General features: G+C 32.7%; 1 protein-coding gene across 1 annotated transcript; it reads left to right on the forward strand.

The window, feature by feature from the left end:
• The first annotated feature begins 11070 nt into the window (after positions 1-11070).
• On the forward strand, positions 11071-12973 carry LOC133695968 (AT-hook motif nuclear-localized protein 26). The gene has a single exon (XM_062117965.1). It carries the CDS (start codon positions 11797-11799, stop codon positions 12703-12705), a length of 909 nt encoding a protein of 302 aa, XP_061973949.1. The 5' UTR covers positions 11071-11796; the 3' UTR covers positions 12706-12973.
• Positions 12974-19129: the final 6156 nt, after the last annotated feature.

A 19129-nucleotide genomic window follows, 5' to 3' on the forward strand; every position in this document is an offset into this window, starting at 1 on the left:
TATATTCCTTACTTATATGTGACAATCGAAAAAAATTATTCTCGCTTCACGCACAAACAACAAAGAGAAAAATAAGCATTATCCAGACATTTTATATAGATTACTGTTTAATCCTTGTTTTTCCTGTTGATTTCTCCCCAGTTAAAATATAATATGGTCTTCTAATATCATTATCTTTTCAGAAATTAATATTCCTTGTAAACAGTAGTGCATGTAAGTCGGGGACAAATTAATACGTACGTGGCAACTAAAGTGATACCATTAGGTAAAAAGTGATGTAGACATCAGGAATAGGGAGATCAATTCCTGTGCTAATTGCTTATAAAAGAAAAAATAAATAAAAAAAAGACTATGTACTTGGTTTATCAAAAAATAAAAATAAAAAGGCCAGTCCTAATTAAGGACAGCCTTTTATACCATTCTTTTCTTAGAAAGTAACTTGTTGAAGGTCATACATATGTGATCCGCTTTGACTTCAAAGTTTTTCCACAAGCTTGAATATTAATCCTCACCGACTAAGGCTAATAGTCACTTTTTAGGGGGGGAAAAAGGAGGAAGGAGAAGTAAATACTCTATTATTAATAAAGATATTAAATCAATGTTGAAAAAAGAAGAAGGAATGCTTACTAAAATAATTGAAAAGAAAAATAAAGCAAAGCAAAGCAAAGCTAGCGCTATCACATAAATTAAGTGAATTACTTTTGTAAATAATCATATATTTATGTGCGATGACAGATTAAATAATGACTCCAAGTAAATCGATCATCTCTAATGCTTAATATTATAATTAATGACGAATTAATCTGACCTACGGCTCTTGAATCCAATCGAGTTCCAAAATTGTCACATGGGTGGGATTTGGAATTCTCTCAACGCTGAGATTGTGAAGTCAAATGTTGAACAATGAACCAAGAAAAATTAGTGTGGAGCGAAGGTTTGAACCCATAATTAACTCTGTCAAACCAGTTAAGCTAACCTTGGATCAAGCAGGACGGAGTAATTACAAGCAAGATTCCACATCGATATATATAGCCATCGATCACATGGGTCGTGCCTCGATTTGTCGTTTGCTCAGTCTCTAAAACAAGTCTTAATTAATCAACAGTCTATGAGCTATAATGAAGAGATTAATTTACATGTGAAAAGGTCACCCCATAATGGTCCCCTGGAGAGTGATTAGCAAATGGGAACAACAGCCTAGAATCGTGCAACACTGTTCCAGATTCGGTGGCTTTCACATGGGTTGAATTGTTTAACGAAGATGGTCCTGGTTAGGATAAGTTTCTTTAAACGATTTGATTTCTTTAATGAATTGGACTTTGATTAAAATATGATTAAGTCACCAGAGAAAAAATTAAGCTGCGATGGTTTCTAGGCTTTCACGTCATCTTCAACAACTTCGTTCTCAAGGTAAGAGCCTGCCTTTCTTGATATTAAGACCCCACATAACCATGTCAATGAAGCTAGTGGACTATTTTTAATTTGTCATTTTCTGTGGAAGGATAATTCTACAGCTTGATTTAATGTTGACAATCAAATTCATGTGCAAGACCTGCCTCAGTTTCCATGCCTCGTGACAATGTTATCACTCACTAATTAAAATAAATTAATTAGATTGACAGGATGTATTTCATTTCTAATAGCCCCAGAACTCGTTAATTGCATTAGGAAGACTTTGATGCATGAGAGAAAGGGCTCTTAGCACTGTCGAAACTAGGATATTCTTCGGATAGAGCAATATTTCCGTTCTTGTGGATCGACTTGAAAGTCTTGGCAGAGATATCAAAGTGCAATAGCCAGTATATATTAAGCTATTATTTACAAGTCAAGATATATATGGTTTAGAATTAAGCGAGTATCGCTTTCAAATCTATCTAGGGTTTAATTACATTAATTCCTCACAATTACTGCTGGTGCCCCTGCTGTACGAAACATACCAAAGGCTGTGTTGTTAAAATACTACACAAGTATAGGTAGATTAACTTGTATAGAATTCTTCTTCTTCCCTTTTATTTCTTATTTTTTTAAAAAAAAAAACCATGCAGGTTATTATTAAATTCTCTCAAAGCAGATGCATTGGATATATTTGATCGAATATTTTATTGGCCTATATGTTAAGGCAACGCCTAAGTGTAAATTCTTGTCTGCAGGGATCAATTAGAATATGACTCATACTTTGTATTCTTGAAGATATATACATATTGAAGAGTAACATTTCTTCATTCTTGGATAGTGTCTCATCAAGAATAATCGAGTAGTTTCTCTAGCTACCTTTTAGTTGGTGATTTGTTTGTTTCTCTTGTTCTTTGAATTAATTACGATCTTAATTAGAGTAAACAGCCTAGTTATCTACTATTATTGTAACAATTAATGTGTATCATGATACATAAATTTCAATTAAAAGAGAGGTTCCGTTGACCCCACAAGCTTGAACATGGACGTGAGTAGGTTCAATTATATAGTTTTTTCTTTACATAATTTGTATGTTTTCCAAGAAAAATAAAGTCGGCAGATCCAGCAAAAGAGACAAAAGAAGTGGCATGTTGTTAAACGCAAGATCATTTTCAAACGGGGGACCTTTAATTCATGGATTAATTTATTTTAAAAGTGCACAAACAGTATGCATATTGACTTAGGCAACTTGATTTCCAACAAAATGTTCGCTTTTGCTTGATATATAGGGATAGTGGGGGTTCGAATTTCTTTCGAAATAAGGTAATTGAACATCAAGAACTGGTTGTACATATCACTATAGCATTTTCCTCCATATATCATGATCTCTAGCTTACTATTTGACTGTTATGAAAATGATGAGTAAGGGAACGGGAAGCTGAGCGAAGCTGAGAATTGTTAATGACAAAAGGCATCAAGGCCGGAAAGATTGATGTGTGTCGTGTTATATGTCTGCTTTCTCTGATAAATTTAATCTAATCAAGATTAGATAATCATTCAACGTATAGCTCTTAGACATTGCGGGATACATGGCAGTATTTACTGAGGCTTTGGATTATCTACTCGTGTTTTTGTTTAATTTGTTTTGTTTTTTTTCTTGGTCAACATGCGTATGATCAAGGTATAATGAATTCCTTGCGATGGGACAAAAATTGTCTAATATATACATAAGGGGCTTGGAGGTAAAAGAAACAGCTTTGATGATTAATTTGTCCCGTGTACGTTCCAAAATGAAAATTAATCAATCAGTATGATTTAAGTAATCGTAATCAAACAGTAATTACAAAATTTGAACTTTGTGTTCATACCAATATAACCAATTAAAAACATTTTAAGATGAATTGCAAATAATTTGTTGTTCTAGATATATTGCTGTTAATACTACAAGAATCGCAAATATTTTGGAAGTCATAGTGTTGGTTTCTATATATAGAAAAAAATATTATTGTTTTTTTTTCTTTAAAAAAAGAGAGGACATTCATCTCACTAATTATTTGTAATGTACGTATAAGAGAATAAAATGCAGCATATATTTACAAATTAATGTCTATAAAATACTAGCTATACTTAAACAGTTGATTAAATTAATAGATAGAATGTCAAAGGAATTGCTTTATAACTCTATGCCTTTTGATGAAAATAAGAAAATTATTGAAAGTAAATATTTGGTATGAATAAATTAGCTATATATATAGACTATGACATTGTAAATTCTTTATGCTATTATTTTTTAAAATGTTTTGTACATTGTTGTACTTGCCAACCTATCATTTAAAAAGATTAAATGATCATAGAAAGAGTTTAAAAGAACAAATAAATTTTTTTTTAAAAGGGCTACATATAACAATTGACGATGAAGAATCAAAGACATATTTATATGGTAAAATATAAGATCATGCTAATTAAGTCAAAAGTATGACCATATCTAATAAAAAAAATATCGAAGTTGTACTATTGAGATAAAAGTCCGTGATTATACATTTGCATTTTAATTACGAAATTTAATGGATTAAGACTGATTTTTATAATTTTAGAGTTACAAAAAAATATGTTTTTTTTATAGTATAGAGAATAAAATAATATAATACCACTGTATTCTTTAAACTGAAAATTAAAACTTGGAATTGTTTCATTTATCATATTTATATAATACTATAAAGTTTGTGATGAATATTTTTTATTAAATAAATATATTAAAATGTTGAATAAGTTAAAGGTGTGAAATAAATATTAAAATTAGTGTTGATCATGAGTATTTTTAAATTAAAAGGTTGTTTTTCAATACTTAGAGTGCGTAATATAAATCTTGACATAAATTTTAAATTCTTTAAGTTATCAAAATGTAGTTTCTATACTAATGGAAAGAAAAATAAAACTAATTTCTGTATAATTTGAGAGTGTTTATTATTTCTAAAATATTTAATATTATTAGCAACAAAACTATATAATTATGTAATATGATTGTAACAAAAATATGTCCCCATAGGATAAGAGTTTAAAAGCATTTCTATAAAAGAAGATATTATTAGTAATTAAAATTGGAATCGTATATTTGAAAAGGAATTAAAGGCTAATAATTAACCTGTCTCCACTAAAGAATTGTCAAACTTGTCCGTAGCTAGTACTTTAAAGGAATGATCCAATCGCTAGCTAGCTCCCTCCTGCTTCCAAGTCCAATATCCAATGGGAACAAATAGATTTGGAAGAGAAATTAAGTAATTGAAAGTCTAAGTGGCCAAAATGGTAGGGCAGAAAGACAATAATAAGGCAATGATCCAGAGTGTGAAGAGAGAGGAAGACGCGAGGGTGCCGCTGACACAAACTGCACCCGCGCCGGAGATATTGCTGCCGCCCTCATGCTTCCTCTGCCCCCCTCAAAAAAAAAAAAAAAAAAAAAAAAGGACTACCAATGCCTACGCCCTCGCAGCCTGACCCGCTCTCCGCGAAACCATTTGCTTCTACTTCTTTTTTATCTATTAAAAGATGCTCCTTGTCGGCTTCCCTCTCTCTCTCTCTCTCTCTCTCTTTCTAGCCGATGGTGGCCCCTTCCCATCTATTAAAAGATGTTCATTTTTATTTGGTAAATGTTTGGTGAGTAAATGAGATCCGCCCACGATGGTCAAATATTACGTTTATAGAAACAATTGAGCGAAAACTTATTGGACATGTGATGGAATGAAAACTACCACTTAATTATGAAGTATGATATAAAAGAAAATAATTAGACAATGTACGGGGGTATATATGTTTCACATCAAATTAACAAAATTATAAAAGAAAATAATTAAATATGCTTTGAAATAATAATAAAAAATCAAACATGCGTTGAAAATACTAAATATAATCAAAGATTTTACAAATTCTATGGCATGGGAAGTGCCAGAATGGTAGATTTTAATTTTACCTTGTAAACGACCTTTTTCAATTTTGTAGGTATTCTCATATTGTAAAGCTTTGAAATAGTTTTCCAATTGATTCCTTACATGAAACTCTTCTATAAGAGATCATGATAATTTAAAGTTGAAGGACTTATTTAGCTTTATGACTGACCTTGTTGGATTTATGTTTTTCATATCAGACTACCTATTCTATGTTAATCTGTCCTTCATCATATATGTGCCATGATATAAATGAAATTGTCATGGTATGAAGCTGATGGATCCAAATAAAATGAACTTAAAATACTCTGTCTAAAAACCTTTCTTGAAATAAATCCAATAGGAGCACTTATTAGGTTTGGTATCCGAGCTCAAAGTACAACATGAGACCAAAAAAAAGTGGGTTTGGGCATGGTAGCCTGAGCCCAACACTTAAGGTCTTGCTCTAGCCTATAGATGGTGCACGCCCAGCATCGACGTGACATGCCCAACACCCTTGGTGCTAGGCGTGCACTCCTGTGGGTTCGGGCTTAAGAGCATGCCCTGAGCCCAACATGCTTGGATCCAGACAGTATGTCTAGACCTATTTCTCATCTCTATGCTAGGCGTGCACTCCACACAGGTCGCTCAATATTTTATATTGATTAAATATGTATTATTTTAAATAGAATGCAGCTCAAAATATTACAAATGTGAAATTACATTCCAGCTCCTTCTCTCCATAAAAGGATAAGATTCATGAACTATAAATACATAATCTTAATTTAACAACCATATTGATGTTATATATCTATTATAAAACAAACAAAAAAGGTCAAATTCCTAAATTCAATTATATTTCTTATTATCAATGCAAATAAATGATCTTAATTACTTGTTTACTATTAAAACACTTACAATAAATTCTTTCACTCTTATATCGATAAAATTTTTCTCTTTTTCCCCTATCAATTTTTTTATATGAGTTTCCTTATATAACTCAATTAGAGTCAGTTCTCACCCAAGTTATTTTTCTTGTAAATTAAATAGTTTGTTAAAAGTCTTACTAATAAATACGTAATTAAAACTTCAAGAGAAATAATAAAATATATAACAACAAGCTCTTACTAGGCGCTTTAAATTGTGGATAAATTGAATCACTCTTTTAGCATGCTTGCACCATGAGTTCCTTTATTTTTATTTTGTGTGGATCTTAAGCACCTTGTAAAACCTTATGAAACCACAAGTTATTGATGTAATGCCCAATTATGTTTTGTTACATACCTTGGTTTATAACCTTTTCAACTCTTGGTGTCATTCGACTTATCCTTCTTAATCACTTGCTTATAAGTATCATACCAAAAATCATGCAACCTGGTACATAAATTTATTAAACATAAATTAGAAAAGAAAATAAAAGAATATATAAGTTTACAATAATATATCATTAATTGATTTAAACTTACCTAATTGTATTGTGGTTTTTCTAAATTCTCATGACAAGTACCTCGACGCTCTCGTTCTACCAAGAATTTTCCTTAATTGATTAGATATAAGAATTACTTTTAAAGATTTGAAAAACTAGTAACTTAAATTAGAGATTATTTATTTAACTTTAAACTTTTTCCACTAAGCATATACAATGTACATCCATTCATGATGGTTATAAAGTTGACTCAATTGAAACAATAGTTCTTTGAATGAACACTCTATCGTAGAGGTGAAGAAACAAGTAGCTTTAATATTAATTGGTAAACCTGAAAATCAATTTAAGAAAGAAATTTTTATATAATTATAAAAATTAAAACAACTCAATAAAAACAAATAACATCATAAGACAACAAAAATTATATAGAGAGGTCACCCTTTCATTATGTTATCCAATTGCTTGAAATGGGATCTATTAAATAAGAGATGCTCGATCTATTATCCTAAGTGGTTAAGTCTTGCTCGACAACTTCTATATTAGATGCTTCTTCATAATCATCATTTGGATTCACTGCATAATCATCGGCACTAGTATTTGATGAAGCATTAGCGCTCTTGTCGGATTTGGACTTGTTCTTGAATACATGGTATCTAAAAGAAAACAATAAACACAATTCAAAAAAACAAAACATACTATCAAACATAAATTCAATTATTTATTAACAATGAATCACAATTAACCTACATATTCACAATACATCATCATTTAACCCACTTAGCTATCACTAGTAGCACTAATATCATTATCACAACAATAACAACAACCACCACCACTACACCATTGTCGACCACACCACCACCACCATCTTTTTATCATTATAATAATCTTTTTATCACTATCTTATCATAGATTTTCTACACCTCACCACCACCATAACTAGTCATTATCATCACTCCGCCTTTACCACCACTAGTTATCACATCATAACCATTATCAATAACATTATTACCATAACAACAGTCATCATTATCACTGATACTATTACTATTATAATTATCACTACAAATGTTATCATCATAACTACTACTATCATCATCACTATTTGTATCACAAACATCATAATTTTTTATATCATACTATTATCAATAAATAATAACAACAATCAATACACTAATTGTTATCAATTACACATTAATTTATTTTCTCCTATAACCCAACTAATTATCTATTAACTATTATCAATTCCACACAAAGTCAATTCTCTATAATTTTTTAACTTAAACATAAAATTAACACAAAATAATTGGTACCCATTAAATATTCTATCATTTCTTCAATTTTAACACACATAAGTTACACATAAATTCATTTCTCTAAAATCCCAAACAAGTCCTAAAATACAAATCATACATTAATACAACAAAATTATCATTATAAAAAAGCAAGACACTTAGATATACAAGCAAATTACAAATACCACAAATAAATTTTAAGAAATTAACTTAAAATTTAATTGGGTTAAACATAAATGGATGGGTTTGCTTACTTGATGGAGTAAAGCTTGATAAGAAACGGAACTAAGGGGGAAGTTGACGTTATTGGAGAGAGGTTACATCGGCGCTGACAGGTTCAATGGCTGAATTTATGGGGGGGGGGGTTGCAAGATATTTTTTTAGTAGAGAGAAGGTTGTTGTAATTTTAATTTAAAGAAGAATAATAAATGGGGAGAGGAGAGGACCGTTAGATTTTAATTTCTTTTAAAATCACTGATGAAATTTATGTCGGCAATTTGACACATCAACAATGATGAAAAAAATGTCAACGAAACTTTTTTATTCCATTGTTGTTTTTGTTTTTTTGTTGGTAAACAACCATTAAATATTTTATGTCGATGTTTCTATTGTTTTTTTTATTTTTTATTATTATAGATACAATATCTAAAGAAATCAGGAAAGCAATTGAGAAACAAAATTCTCTTACAAAAGAAAAAAGATCAGGAATAGCTCTTCGATACTTATTTCATAACAATTTGGTAAAGTTTATATAATTATGATCAATTTCAGGTGGCAAAACAGCCGTGTACTTGTATGTTTTTACGTTATTTACAATGGGAAAAACCTGCTACATATTGTGCATAATATATTATGGAGTGATAGAATAGCTTAGCTATTAGAAAGCGTACACAAAATATTAGTAATTAATGGTGGAAGTTAAATTAACCTCGTACATAAATCATCAACATTAGATGTCCATTAGATCATTTTCCCGTCCTAAAATGCGAGTTGTATAATGTTTTTTAACATAAAAAAAATATTTCAAGTGTTGCTAAATTTTTTTAGAAAATAAAATTGTGCGGGTTGACTTGATATAACCTAACCAATTTGACAGGTCCAAAAATAACCTGAACAACCGGTAAAAATATATTTTGACTAAAAAAATTAAGAAGGTCTTTTTAAAATATTGAAATGACAATATATTTAATTGATCCAGATTAACTTGTCAAATCCACAACTCTGATCTTCAGACCATGACAACCCTAACATAAAAGCAAACAAAAAAAATATGAAAACTAATTCTCAATTAACTCAATGTTGAATGATGAGTTTTTTTTAAAAAACAAAACACATAAAAAGACCCAAGTAAGTTCGAGTTAACTCATCAAACTCACGACTTAAGCCATGAGACTAAGATAGCCCTATTGAAAGTAAATTGAAATAGTCATGAAATTCAATTCTCAATCAACCCAATGTTGAAAGATAAAATCGAGAAAAAAAATCAATTACAAAAAAAAAACCTGAGTCAACTCAGGTCAACCCACCAAATTTGTGATCCAGGTCTTAGGACCGAGATAACCTCATAGAAAGAGCAAGTCAAAACAGATTATGAAGTATAATCCTCAACCAATTCAATGGTAAATGATGAAATTTTAAAAAAATCAATTAAAAAAATAACTAAAAAATATGACCCGGGTTAACTTGCCAAACTCGTGACTCGAGTCATGAGACCGATATAACTTCATAGAAACAAATCAAAATAAATTATGAGGTCTAATTTTTAATCAATAAAATATTGAATAATGAAATTAAAAGAAAAAAGATAATTGAGAGAAAAAAGAAAAAAACCTGAGTCAATCGGATTATTCTATTAAATCCACGATCCGGGTCATGAGACTGAGATAATTTCATAAAAAATAAATAAAAAAATTAAAACTCAATTCCTAATCAATAAAATATTGAAAATTAAAATTAAAATTAAAATTAAAAAATATATATATAAATTTAAAACAAAACAAAAACATTGAAGTAGGAATAGTTATGTGCGAAATTAAAGCACCGCCTCTGGTGTTTTGTTAATGTAAATGTCCATGAGAGGAGAAGTGATGTTAAAGATGGAGTTGAAATTCTGCAGAATAGACCCGCAAGGAGCGGGGGAAGAGACACATGCTGTGAGCATTCATAATAGCTAGAGAAAAAACGATGGAGGGGATTTTTTGCAGAACATATATAGTCATGGTGCATGCACGGGGGTCATGAAAATTTGAAGCCACCCTCTCTCTCTCTCTCTCTCTCTCTCTCTCTCTCTCTCTCTCTCTCAACTTATAAACACAATCAGAGTCCAGTTTAATTAATTGTGCCAGCTGTCATTTTGCTCTAATCACTATGAGCTTCATGTCTGGTAGAGATCTTATCATCACCTGTATATTTATAGTTTATGACTCCATTAATTTAATATCGTTTTTTCTTAACTATATTCTACACGCCGTTTCTTAAAGAAAATAAAATCATCTATATGTAAATTTACTCTTGTAGAATAAGTTTTTTTTTTCCTTCTTGGATTCTCCTTTGCATTTCAATTCAAAATAATAATATTGATAGAATTAATCAAACCCAAAACTTTACCACTTTAGTCAACAGCAAGATTTGATTACTAGTTTATCTAGATTCCACTTCTTTATGATCAATGAGTAAGGCACTCTGAGTGCGTTAATGTTGAAAATATATTTTTTATGATGCTATAGGAGGAGAACTTGCAATAATAATTAGATGAAGCAAATTAAGCAACTAAACCCCCCCCCCCCCCCACACAGATATATATATATATATATATATATATATATATATATATATATATATATATATATATATATATATATATATATATATATATATATATATATATATATATAACATGGAGTCCTTATAGTAATCGGAACAGCAAGAGAAGAAGAGGAAGAAAGGAAGGTAGTAGGTAGACGGAGTTAAAAAGTTGAAACTAGGAGACAAGGGCCAAGGACTCGGTCCAGTTATGAATAATTAACAAGTATTATAACTTAATGATGCATACACAAACCAGAGACGGAGGGGGAGAGAGAGAGAACGTGGAGAGCTGGAGGGGACAAGAGAGAGAAAGGTGGGGACCCATCCACCGCCCATATGCACGCAGCCTTACCAAAACCAAACCCATCTATCTATCTATCTATCTGTGATCGATCTATTCCTCAATCTAACCCTAACCCAAATCCAAAAATATACTTGCTTACCTTCTCTCTAGCTACCCGAAAAAACACAGTACTTTCCATCTCTCCCAAGCTCTTACCAACTAAACCAACATAAACTTAGCTATAACACTTCTACACAAACACTACAGCTTGTTGAAAGATCAATAGATGGAGAATCCAGCTCAGGATTTGATGGGTTACACCAAAAATCCACTCATCTTTCTCCTTTCTGAACCAGCTGGTGAGTGCTAGCTTATAATAGCATCTGGTTCTTCTAATTACTTGCTTCATTGGACTATCAAAAGAAGCCAGAAAAAAAGAAACCACCCCGCCACCCAATAGTCTTCCGTCCTATTATTTTATCCCCTTTCTTCTTCCACTAGCGGCCCTCTTTCTTGAATCTTTAGTATTACTACCTAGCTAGCTAGTGTTTCCATTTGCTGGGTTTAATTTTCTAGCTAGCCACTTATATTTTTTTCGTATGTGAACCATTTCTTTTAGATATATATTTACTATTACTAAAAAAGAAAGTCATAAAGTTAAAAACAAGAAAGACTCTTATGGATCCAGTAACGGCTCATGGCCATTCTCTTCCACCTCCTTTTCACACACGAGACTTCCAATTACACCACCAGCAGCAACAGCAGCACCAATTTCATCACCAACAACAGCAGAATTCAGAAGATGAGCAGAGTGGGAGTAGCAGTGGGCTAAACAAGTCCCTGAAACGAGAGCGAGACGAAAGTAACAATAGCATGGGCAACAGAGAAGGCCAAGAACTCATAACTTCAGGAGATGGAGATGGAGAGATCACAAGAAGACCACGAGGCAGACCTGCCGGATCCAAGAACAAGCCTAAGCCCCCAATTATCATCACACGGGATAGCGCAAACGCTCTACGCACTCACTTGATGGAGGTTGCTGATGGATGTGATATTGTTGAGAGTGTTGCTACATTTGCTAGGAGGAGACAACGAGGGGTTTGCATTATGAGTGGAACTGGAACGGTAACAAATGTAACCCTTAGGCAACCAGCTTCACCAGGTGCAATTGTGACTTTACATGGTCGATTTGAGATATTGTCACTAGCTGGATCATTTTTGCCACCCCCAGCTCCACCCGCAGCTACTGGCTTGACCATATATTTAGCTGGTGGACAAGGGCAAGTTGTGGGTGGGAGTGTTGTTGGTACACTGACTGCTTCAGGTCCAGTTGTGATTATGGCAGCCTCATTTAGCAATGCTGCTTATGAGAGGCTCCCTCTAGAAGAGGAGGATCCACAAATGCCTATGCAAGGGGGTGGAATGGGGTCACCAGGAGGAGTGGGGCAGCAGCAGCAGCAGCCACAGCAACATCAGGTTATGGCGGAGCAAAACGCGCAACTATTTCATGGATTGCCTCCTAATCTTCTCAATTCTATTCAATTACCAGCTGAGGCGTATTGGGCCACCGGTCGACCACCATACTAACAAAAGATAGATCCAACGCCATGTCAATTAGTTCAGTTTCCCACGATGATCACTTGCAGCTTACCAAAGAGATGACAGGCTTTGTAGCTAGGGAATTTGGGTTGTTACTTGAGCATTTTCAGGTTTTGTTATTTCTTTTTTTTTTTCCTTTAGTTGTTGTTACTTTGCATTTGATAATTAGCTTAATTATATGCCTGATTGATGATTGAAGGACTGTAAATTTTAAGATCTTTATTGCTTTTGGGTATGATTTCATGTTAATAAGTGATGCAAACTTGTCCCATTTTGACGACGATGAAAAAAAGGAGAAAAACAGCCACAACAATGGGAGGGGAGTACACTCTTTCTATCAATTTTTTTTCTTGAACTCTCTTATAGTAATGTTCCTACGAGGTTTGATCATTGTGCCTTCATTTGGGAACAAAATTCCCTCAAAAAGCTTAGCAACACAACCCACTCTCCTCTCTCAAACCACGACATTAAAAACACAATTTTTCTATATACATAGGTACATTTTTTTTCTTATCATTTCCTCCTCATATAACTACAATAAAAGAGTAATAAAAGCAATGAGAGTAGTATATTTAGTGTTGCCACGCTGATAAGGTCAAAGCAGGCTCAATTAAAAGCTGGCTAGTGAAGGTTTCAAGGAGGAGGCAAGAAGGTGTTAAACTATTTACGAGAAGAGCAATGAGGTGCGGGCTTAGAGTTTTCATGTCTTTTCTTTGAGAAGTTACTAGGGTTTTAGATACAGAAAGATATATGAAAATATATAGGGGGTGCTGGTTTACACGTGCACTGCTATGAACTAGCTCCTTTCCGAGGCAAACCATAGCACTTCCATAAAAAAGGCATTGCATTCAGGATCATACAAATTAAAGAAAACATGCTCAGATTATCTGCACTGAATTAAAACTTGCTTTGTTGGAAAAGCAATATTTGAAGTTAATAGAGGCTTATCTACATTCATCTTTGGAGACACTGCTAGCTACATTCAAATTTGCATGCCTCGTTGTTTCTTTCTTCTTTATCCCCCCATATGATGTCTCAAAAAATTAAGTATCTTAAGGACAAGATTTATATCTTAGATTATCAGTTAATATCTTTGTTTTGACAATCTGATATATTCTCTTTACCCAAGGTGGCAAATGGTTGGTGCCCTGATACCTGCAAAAGGTTTAATGAATCCAATGATTCTTCGATACTTAAGTACGTACGGATCTTTTTTAGAGGAAAAAACATTATATCTTAGGCAGATATTCTTTTAAAAATAAATATACAATGGAGAATGGAGATTCCAACCTCTTTGGCTTAAAGGTCTTTTGTTTATTTATAGCTCATAAATCTCTTTATGAAGAGAAGAGAAAAAGTGTAAAATTTTCCTCATAGTTTTAGTTTGGAAAAATATATTTGATTTTATCAGAGAGAAATATCTTTGACTTTATCACAGAAAAATATCTCTAATTTTATTAGAGGAAAATGTCTATGACTTTATCAGAAGAAAAGCAACGTTTGACGATGCCCAAGGATGTTAGGTCTGGTAACCATGTCAAGCCTATGTATGATTAGGCTCAGCACTTGGCTGAGTCCAAGAATGCTGGGTCTTGTAGTTTTGTCAAACCTATATACGATTGGGCTCAACGTTTAGCAGAGCCTAAAGACACTAGATCTGGTAGCCTTTTTAGACCCATGTATGAATGAGCTCGGCACTAAGCTGAGCTCAAGAATGTTGGGTTTGGTAGCCTTTCCAGACCTATACATGTTTGAGCTCAGTGCTTACCTATGCTTAAGGTTTGTTTAGACAATCCACCCGGCCCCTCGTTGTTGTCAACGAGGATCCAGGTAAAAAACATATATGAAACACATCGATCCATTAGTTGCCCTCCAAGTCTTTGTGTATTCACTATTCAAAGATTTTGAAAGGTAAAAAAAACTTTAATGAAAGATTCTAACTTCTGTGAGATCTTGTTTGTCTCACGCGGGACTGTTGAGATCCTTGTAGCTAGATGGCTCGTCCATATTGGAGCAGGTGTCTCTTAGGAAGCAAAATGGCAACTTTGTATTTAATGCAATAATTGAGTAGGTTTCTGGAGATTCTAGATGACATGAAAGGTTATCATTCATCTAACGACGGGAGTGAAAAGGGTTTTTGTTTATAACTTTAGTCGTTGCTTCTGTCTTTTCTTTTACTTTCACTTTTTATGATTCCTAAAAAACCTTAATTCATCTTTATTCTAATCTTAGAGTAAAAAACATATTTCTAGTATTTTTCATTTTCATTGTTTTCCTTTTCTTGCCTTTAAACAAAAAAATAAATCTAAAAAGAGTCAAATCTATCTCCAACAGTAGAGATTTTACTTCCCTTGAAGAGGAGTTCAGGTTCTAACCTGAGATTGAAAAAAATAGTCAAGGACAAGGGTCCATTAGATTGGGTCCCAGAACAAGAAGGGGTGGCACATTATCATCCACCTCTTGTAGGGAAGCGAGTAGATTTTCTTGTAGGAGTCCTTCTTTTAATACTACTAAGGAACCTCAGGAGAGAAAGAGGTTACCTCAACGTATAGAATGACACCACCAATAGTTTATGTGCTGAGGGTATATAATTTATTGTTTGTCTTCATTCAAAAGAATACACAACTCAAATGCCTAATAAGACTACATGTATCAGCCAGCAAACCTTGGGCTTTGTCCATGATCATTTTGAGATTATAGCCCCCATTTGTATATATTTAATAGGATATTCCTTTTCTCTTTAAGGGTTCGTGAGGGAAGTGTTCAGATAGTACCAGCTGGACCCAAGACATTACATCCCAACAGGTGGATCATTTTATCCTCCATTGATAAGTTTGTACACTCGTCAAAATCAATGGTACAGTTAGTGTCTTCAAGAATTTTTATAATTTACCTTTAATAGTGATTAGGGATGTCAATAACCCAGCTTTTGAAAAAACAATCAGTGGTCTTTTAATATGTTTTCCATAGAAATGATGATGTCCTAAAATTCCAAGTAGGTTGAGAGCAAGACTTATATTTTATATTATTGATTAATCTCTTAATTCTGACAATCTGATTCATTCTACCTAATCGATGTGGCAAGTGGTTGATGCACTAATATCTGTAAAAGATTTCATTTGGTGAATACGAGGACTCTTCAATGCTTAAGAGAGCTTTTTTTAAGGAAAATCCATGATATCTTAGAAAGATATTGTTCTGAAAATAAATATACAATGAACAATAGAGATTTTGACCTCCTTCGTTGAAAGGTCTCTTGTGTATTTATAGGTTTGGTAGCCTTGCGAGGCCCGTGTATTTGAGATGGATGGCTTGCCAGGCTCGTGTATGATTAGGCTTAACGTTTGGTTGAGCATAAGAATATCGGGTCTAATAGTCTATTCAGACTTATGCATGTTTGGATCCAGTATTTAGTTGTGCTCAAGGTTTGTTTGGACCATCCACCCTGCCCTGGTTCTTCTCAATGAGGATCTAGGTAAAAAACATATATGAAAAATACTAATCCATCACTCCCTTTTATTGTTCATCCAAATTCAAAGTTTGGGTTCTTGGACCTGAAGCTACAAATTGTTTCTTCTTTTAGTAAAGTCCTTATTAATTAAGTTCACTTTTATTAGTTTTGATAGTTTTAAAACCAACCTATTCTATGTTAGGACCTTAAACTTTGCTATTTTCAATGGTGATACTATGTACTTGATCATACAACTTAGATCTCTTCTTCTTCCATTCCTTTTTTATCTCGAGAGTATCCACGCTTTGAGAGACTACATTCACTAACGCCTTCCTAGTCGAGTCTTATGGAGACAAGTCTTTCGCATTTCTTCTATTGAAATTGATTTATATATTATTTCACTCCAGTTAATTTCAGGAATATTGTTAACAAAAAAACATTGGGAGGAAATTTATTTTTCAAACCAAGCTTACCTTCCATCCAGTCGACAATTACGAGTTACGAGTTAAGAGAATCTGAATTTGTACACAGATTTAATGTCTGACAGTTACTGTCATCCTTCACGCTAGTGTTGGGCAACTCGATTAGCCATCCATCTTAAATAGACATGAATCTATTGGTTCCTTTGGAGACATATAGAGGGATAGAAATATAGAGGTTGAATGCTACTTGCATTTCATTAAAAGAAAATTTCCCTCAACAGGTACTATAATAAGATAAAATATTTTTAATTTTCCTTCTACTTTTTCCTGCAATCCTTATGTTTTATCATGCATGAGATTGTAATAAGCATTTTACCATTCATGCATGACGCACAACAATACTTCGATCTTAGATTTTAACGATGGTTCTGCAGGCAGTGCTAAACAGTTCTACAATTTACTTATTTTTTCATATCCAAAAGATGGAAGAAATTAAAATTGTGTGATTTTTGTTACCTAGTTCGTACATTCTTAATATACACTTGAAGTTTATTTCTTTCTTTTTATCATGAATTTTGTTGATTCTGATCTCATATATTCGTATATTATCTGTATATTAACGAGGGCCATTTTTTCTTTAATTAACAATGCTTTCGCCGGGGTTTGATGGATCTCCTCCACTAAGTTGATTAATTAATAAAACCACTAATAACTCATTAGAACAGGGAAGTCTATTTACATATATGATTTGTTACCTCTAAAGCAGTGGATCTCTAATCATTTGATAAATCGAAAATTCAAAGGGAGATTTTATTGCATATTCTTGAAAGAAAACTGTATCAACATTAAAAATGGTACCAATTATGTTCTGAAGGTGATGTGTCTTGATCGATTAAGAATTCTAATCGTCTTCATGAAAAAAAAATAGATTTGTTGATTGGTTCACATCATAGAAGATATAGGCAGATTATAATGAAATCAAATAGCAATGAATTGGTAATTGAAGAGGACAGATGCAACCTAGTGGCTTTATTTATAAAATCAAAGTAGGTAGTGGTTTAATTCATAGGAGAGGTCGTGAGCTACCAAAAAAAATCTAAGAAATTTAGGAGTAAGATTTATATTTATAATATATATTATCTCTTGGTTCTAACAATCTGATCAATTATTCGTAATCAAAGTGATTAATAGCTTGTACCTAGTACTTGGTATATTAAAGTGGCTGATGGTTGTTACTTAAAAGAAGTTTATTTTTATAAATTTGAGAACTCTCAAATACTTAAGTAAATATCATTTTAGAGAAATAAATTTTAAAAATATATATATACTAAAAATATTGAGAATGAAAAGATTATGAACATAGAGTTTTAATTATTCATGTGATATTTATAACTTATGAATCTTGTTTTTTTATGAAGAGGAGGAGATAAAGAATTATTTTATTTATGTAATATTTTAAGTTATATTTCATTCAAAATAATATATATTAAATTAATTTAAAATATTAATAAATCAGCATAAAGGTCTCAAACAAATTATCTAGAAAATACTGGAATTTAGGGGGGGGGGGGGGGGGGCTGAGACACGACACCCGAAGTTCATGGTGAGCCTGTTAGATTTGGTTTCATCAACAGGAAAACAAATCCATTTCTTATAAAGCTCACCTTTCTAAATTATTAACGATGTGACTTCGTGTAACAAATGATGATGCCTTTTGTTTTTTCTAACATTAATTTTAGCATGGTAAATTATTGTCTTTCGCCATCCGCATACAATTGATCATGTGAACGTATCATTTATGACATAAATGGATTTCTATTTGGAAGTCTCGGATTCAAACACTGAAAGCAAGATGGGATTTGGGGAAGAGAAAGATTACCCTTATCTTATATAGCCCAGGAGACATAAATGGGCTTGCGCTTTCGGAGGAGCTCATGCCTTGTTGCCAAAGGTGATGATGTGTGGTTATGTGTGCACATGTATTGACCGTTTGGGAACGCGGCTGCGGCCGCGTTCCCAAAAAATTTGAAAATTTTTTGTTTTTTTTTTTTTGTTAAAATTTAATATGGTTTGTACGTTTTGGATCGTTTTGATGTGCTGATGTTAAAAATGATTTTTAAAAAATAAAAAAACATCGTTGGCATGCATTTTGGCACGAAAAGTTATTTGAAAAGCAGCCGCAACCACACTGCCAAACACGCTCGTATTTGATGTCTAGAACCTTGATTGAAATGGTCGATTAATTCTATGAGCCTGTTGGCCTAATGATTTAATTATTATTATTATTATTGTGATTGTTTCAGTTTACCTGCACCCTCCAGCCAGTTTTCAGTTTTTAGTTTTTACCATACACAGTTTGGGAACACGTATGATTGCAGGTGCCTCTTCTCATATTTACAAGGGAACGCGACAAGAACCGGTGAAGAGAAATGAAATCTTGGATCACAGGGAATTGTCTTTTATGACGAGTCAGAGCCTGCTATTCAAAACAAATTACTGCACAAATCAATCTTAGTTTTTTTTTTTTTTTTTCAAGAAA

The sequence above is a fragment of the Populus nigra genome, chromosome 1 (genome assembly GCF_951802175.1).
Source record: "Populus nigra chromosome 1, ddPopNigr1.1, whole genome shotgun sequence".
NCBI classification, from domain to species: Eukaryota; Viridiplantae; Streptophyta; class Magnoliopsida; order Malpighiales; family Salicaceae; genus Populus; species Populus nigra.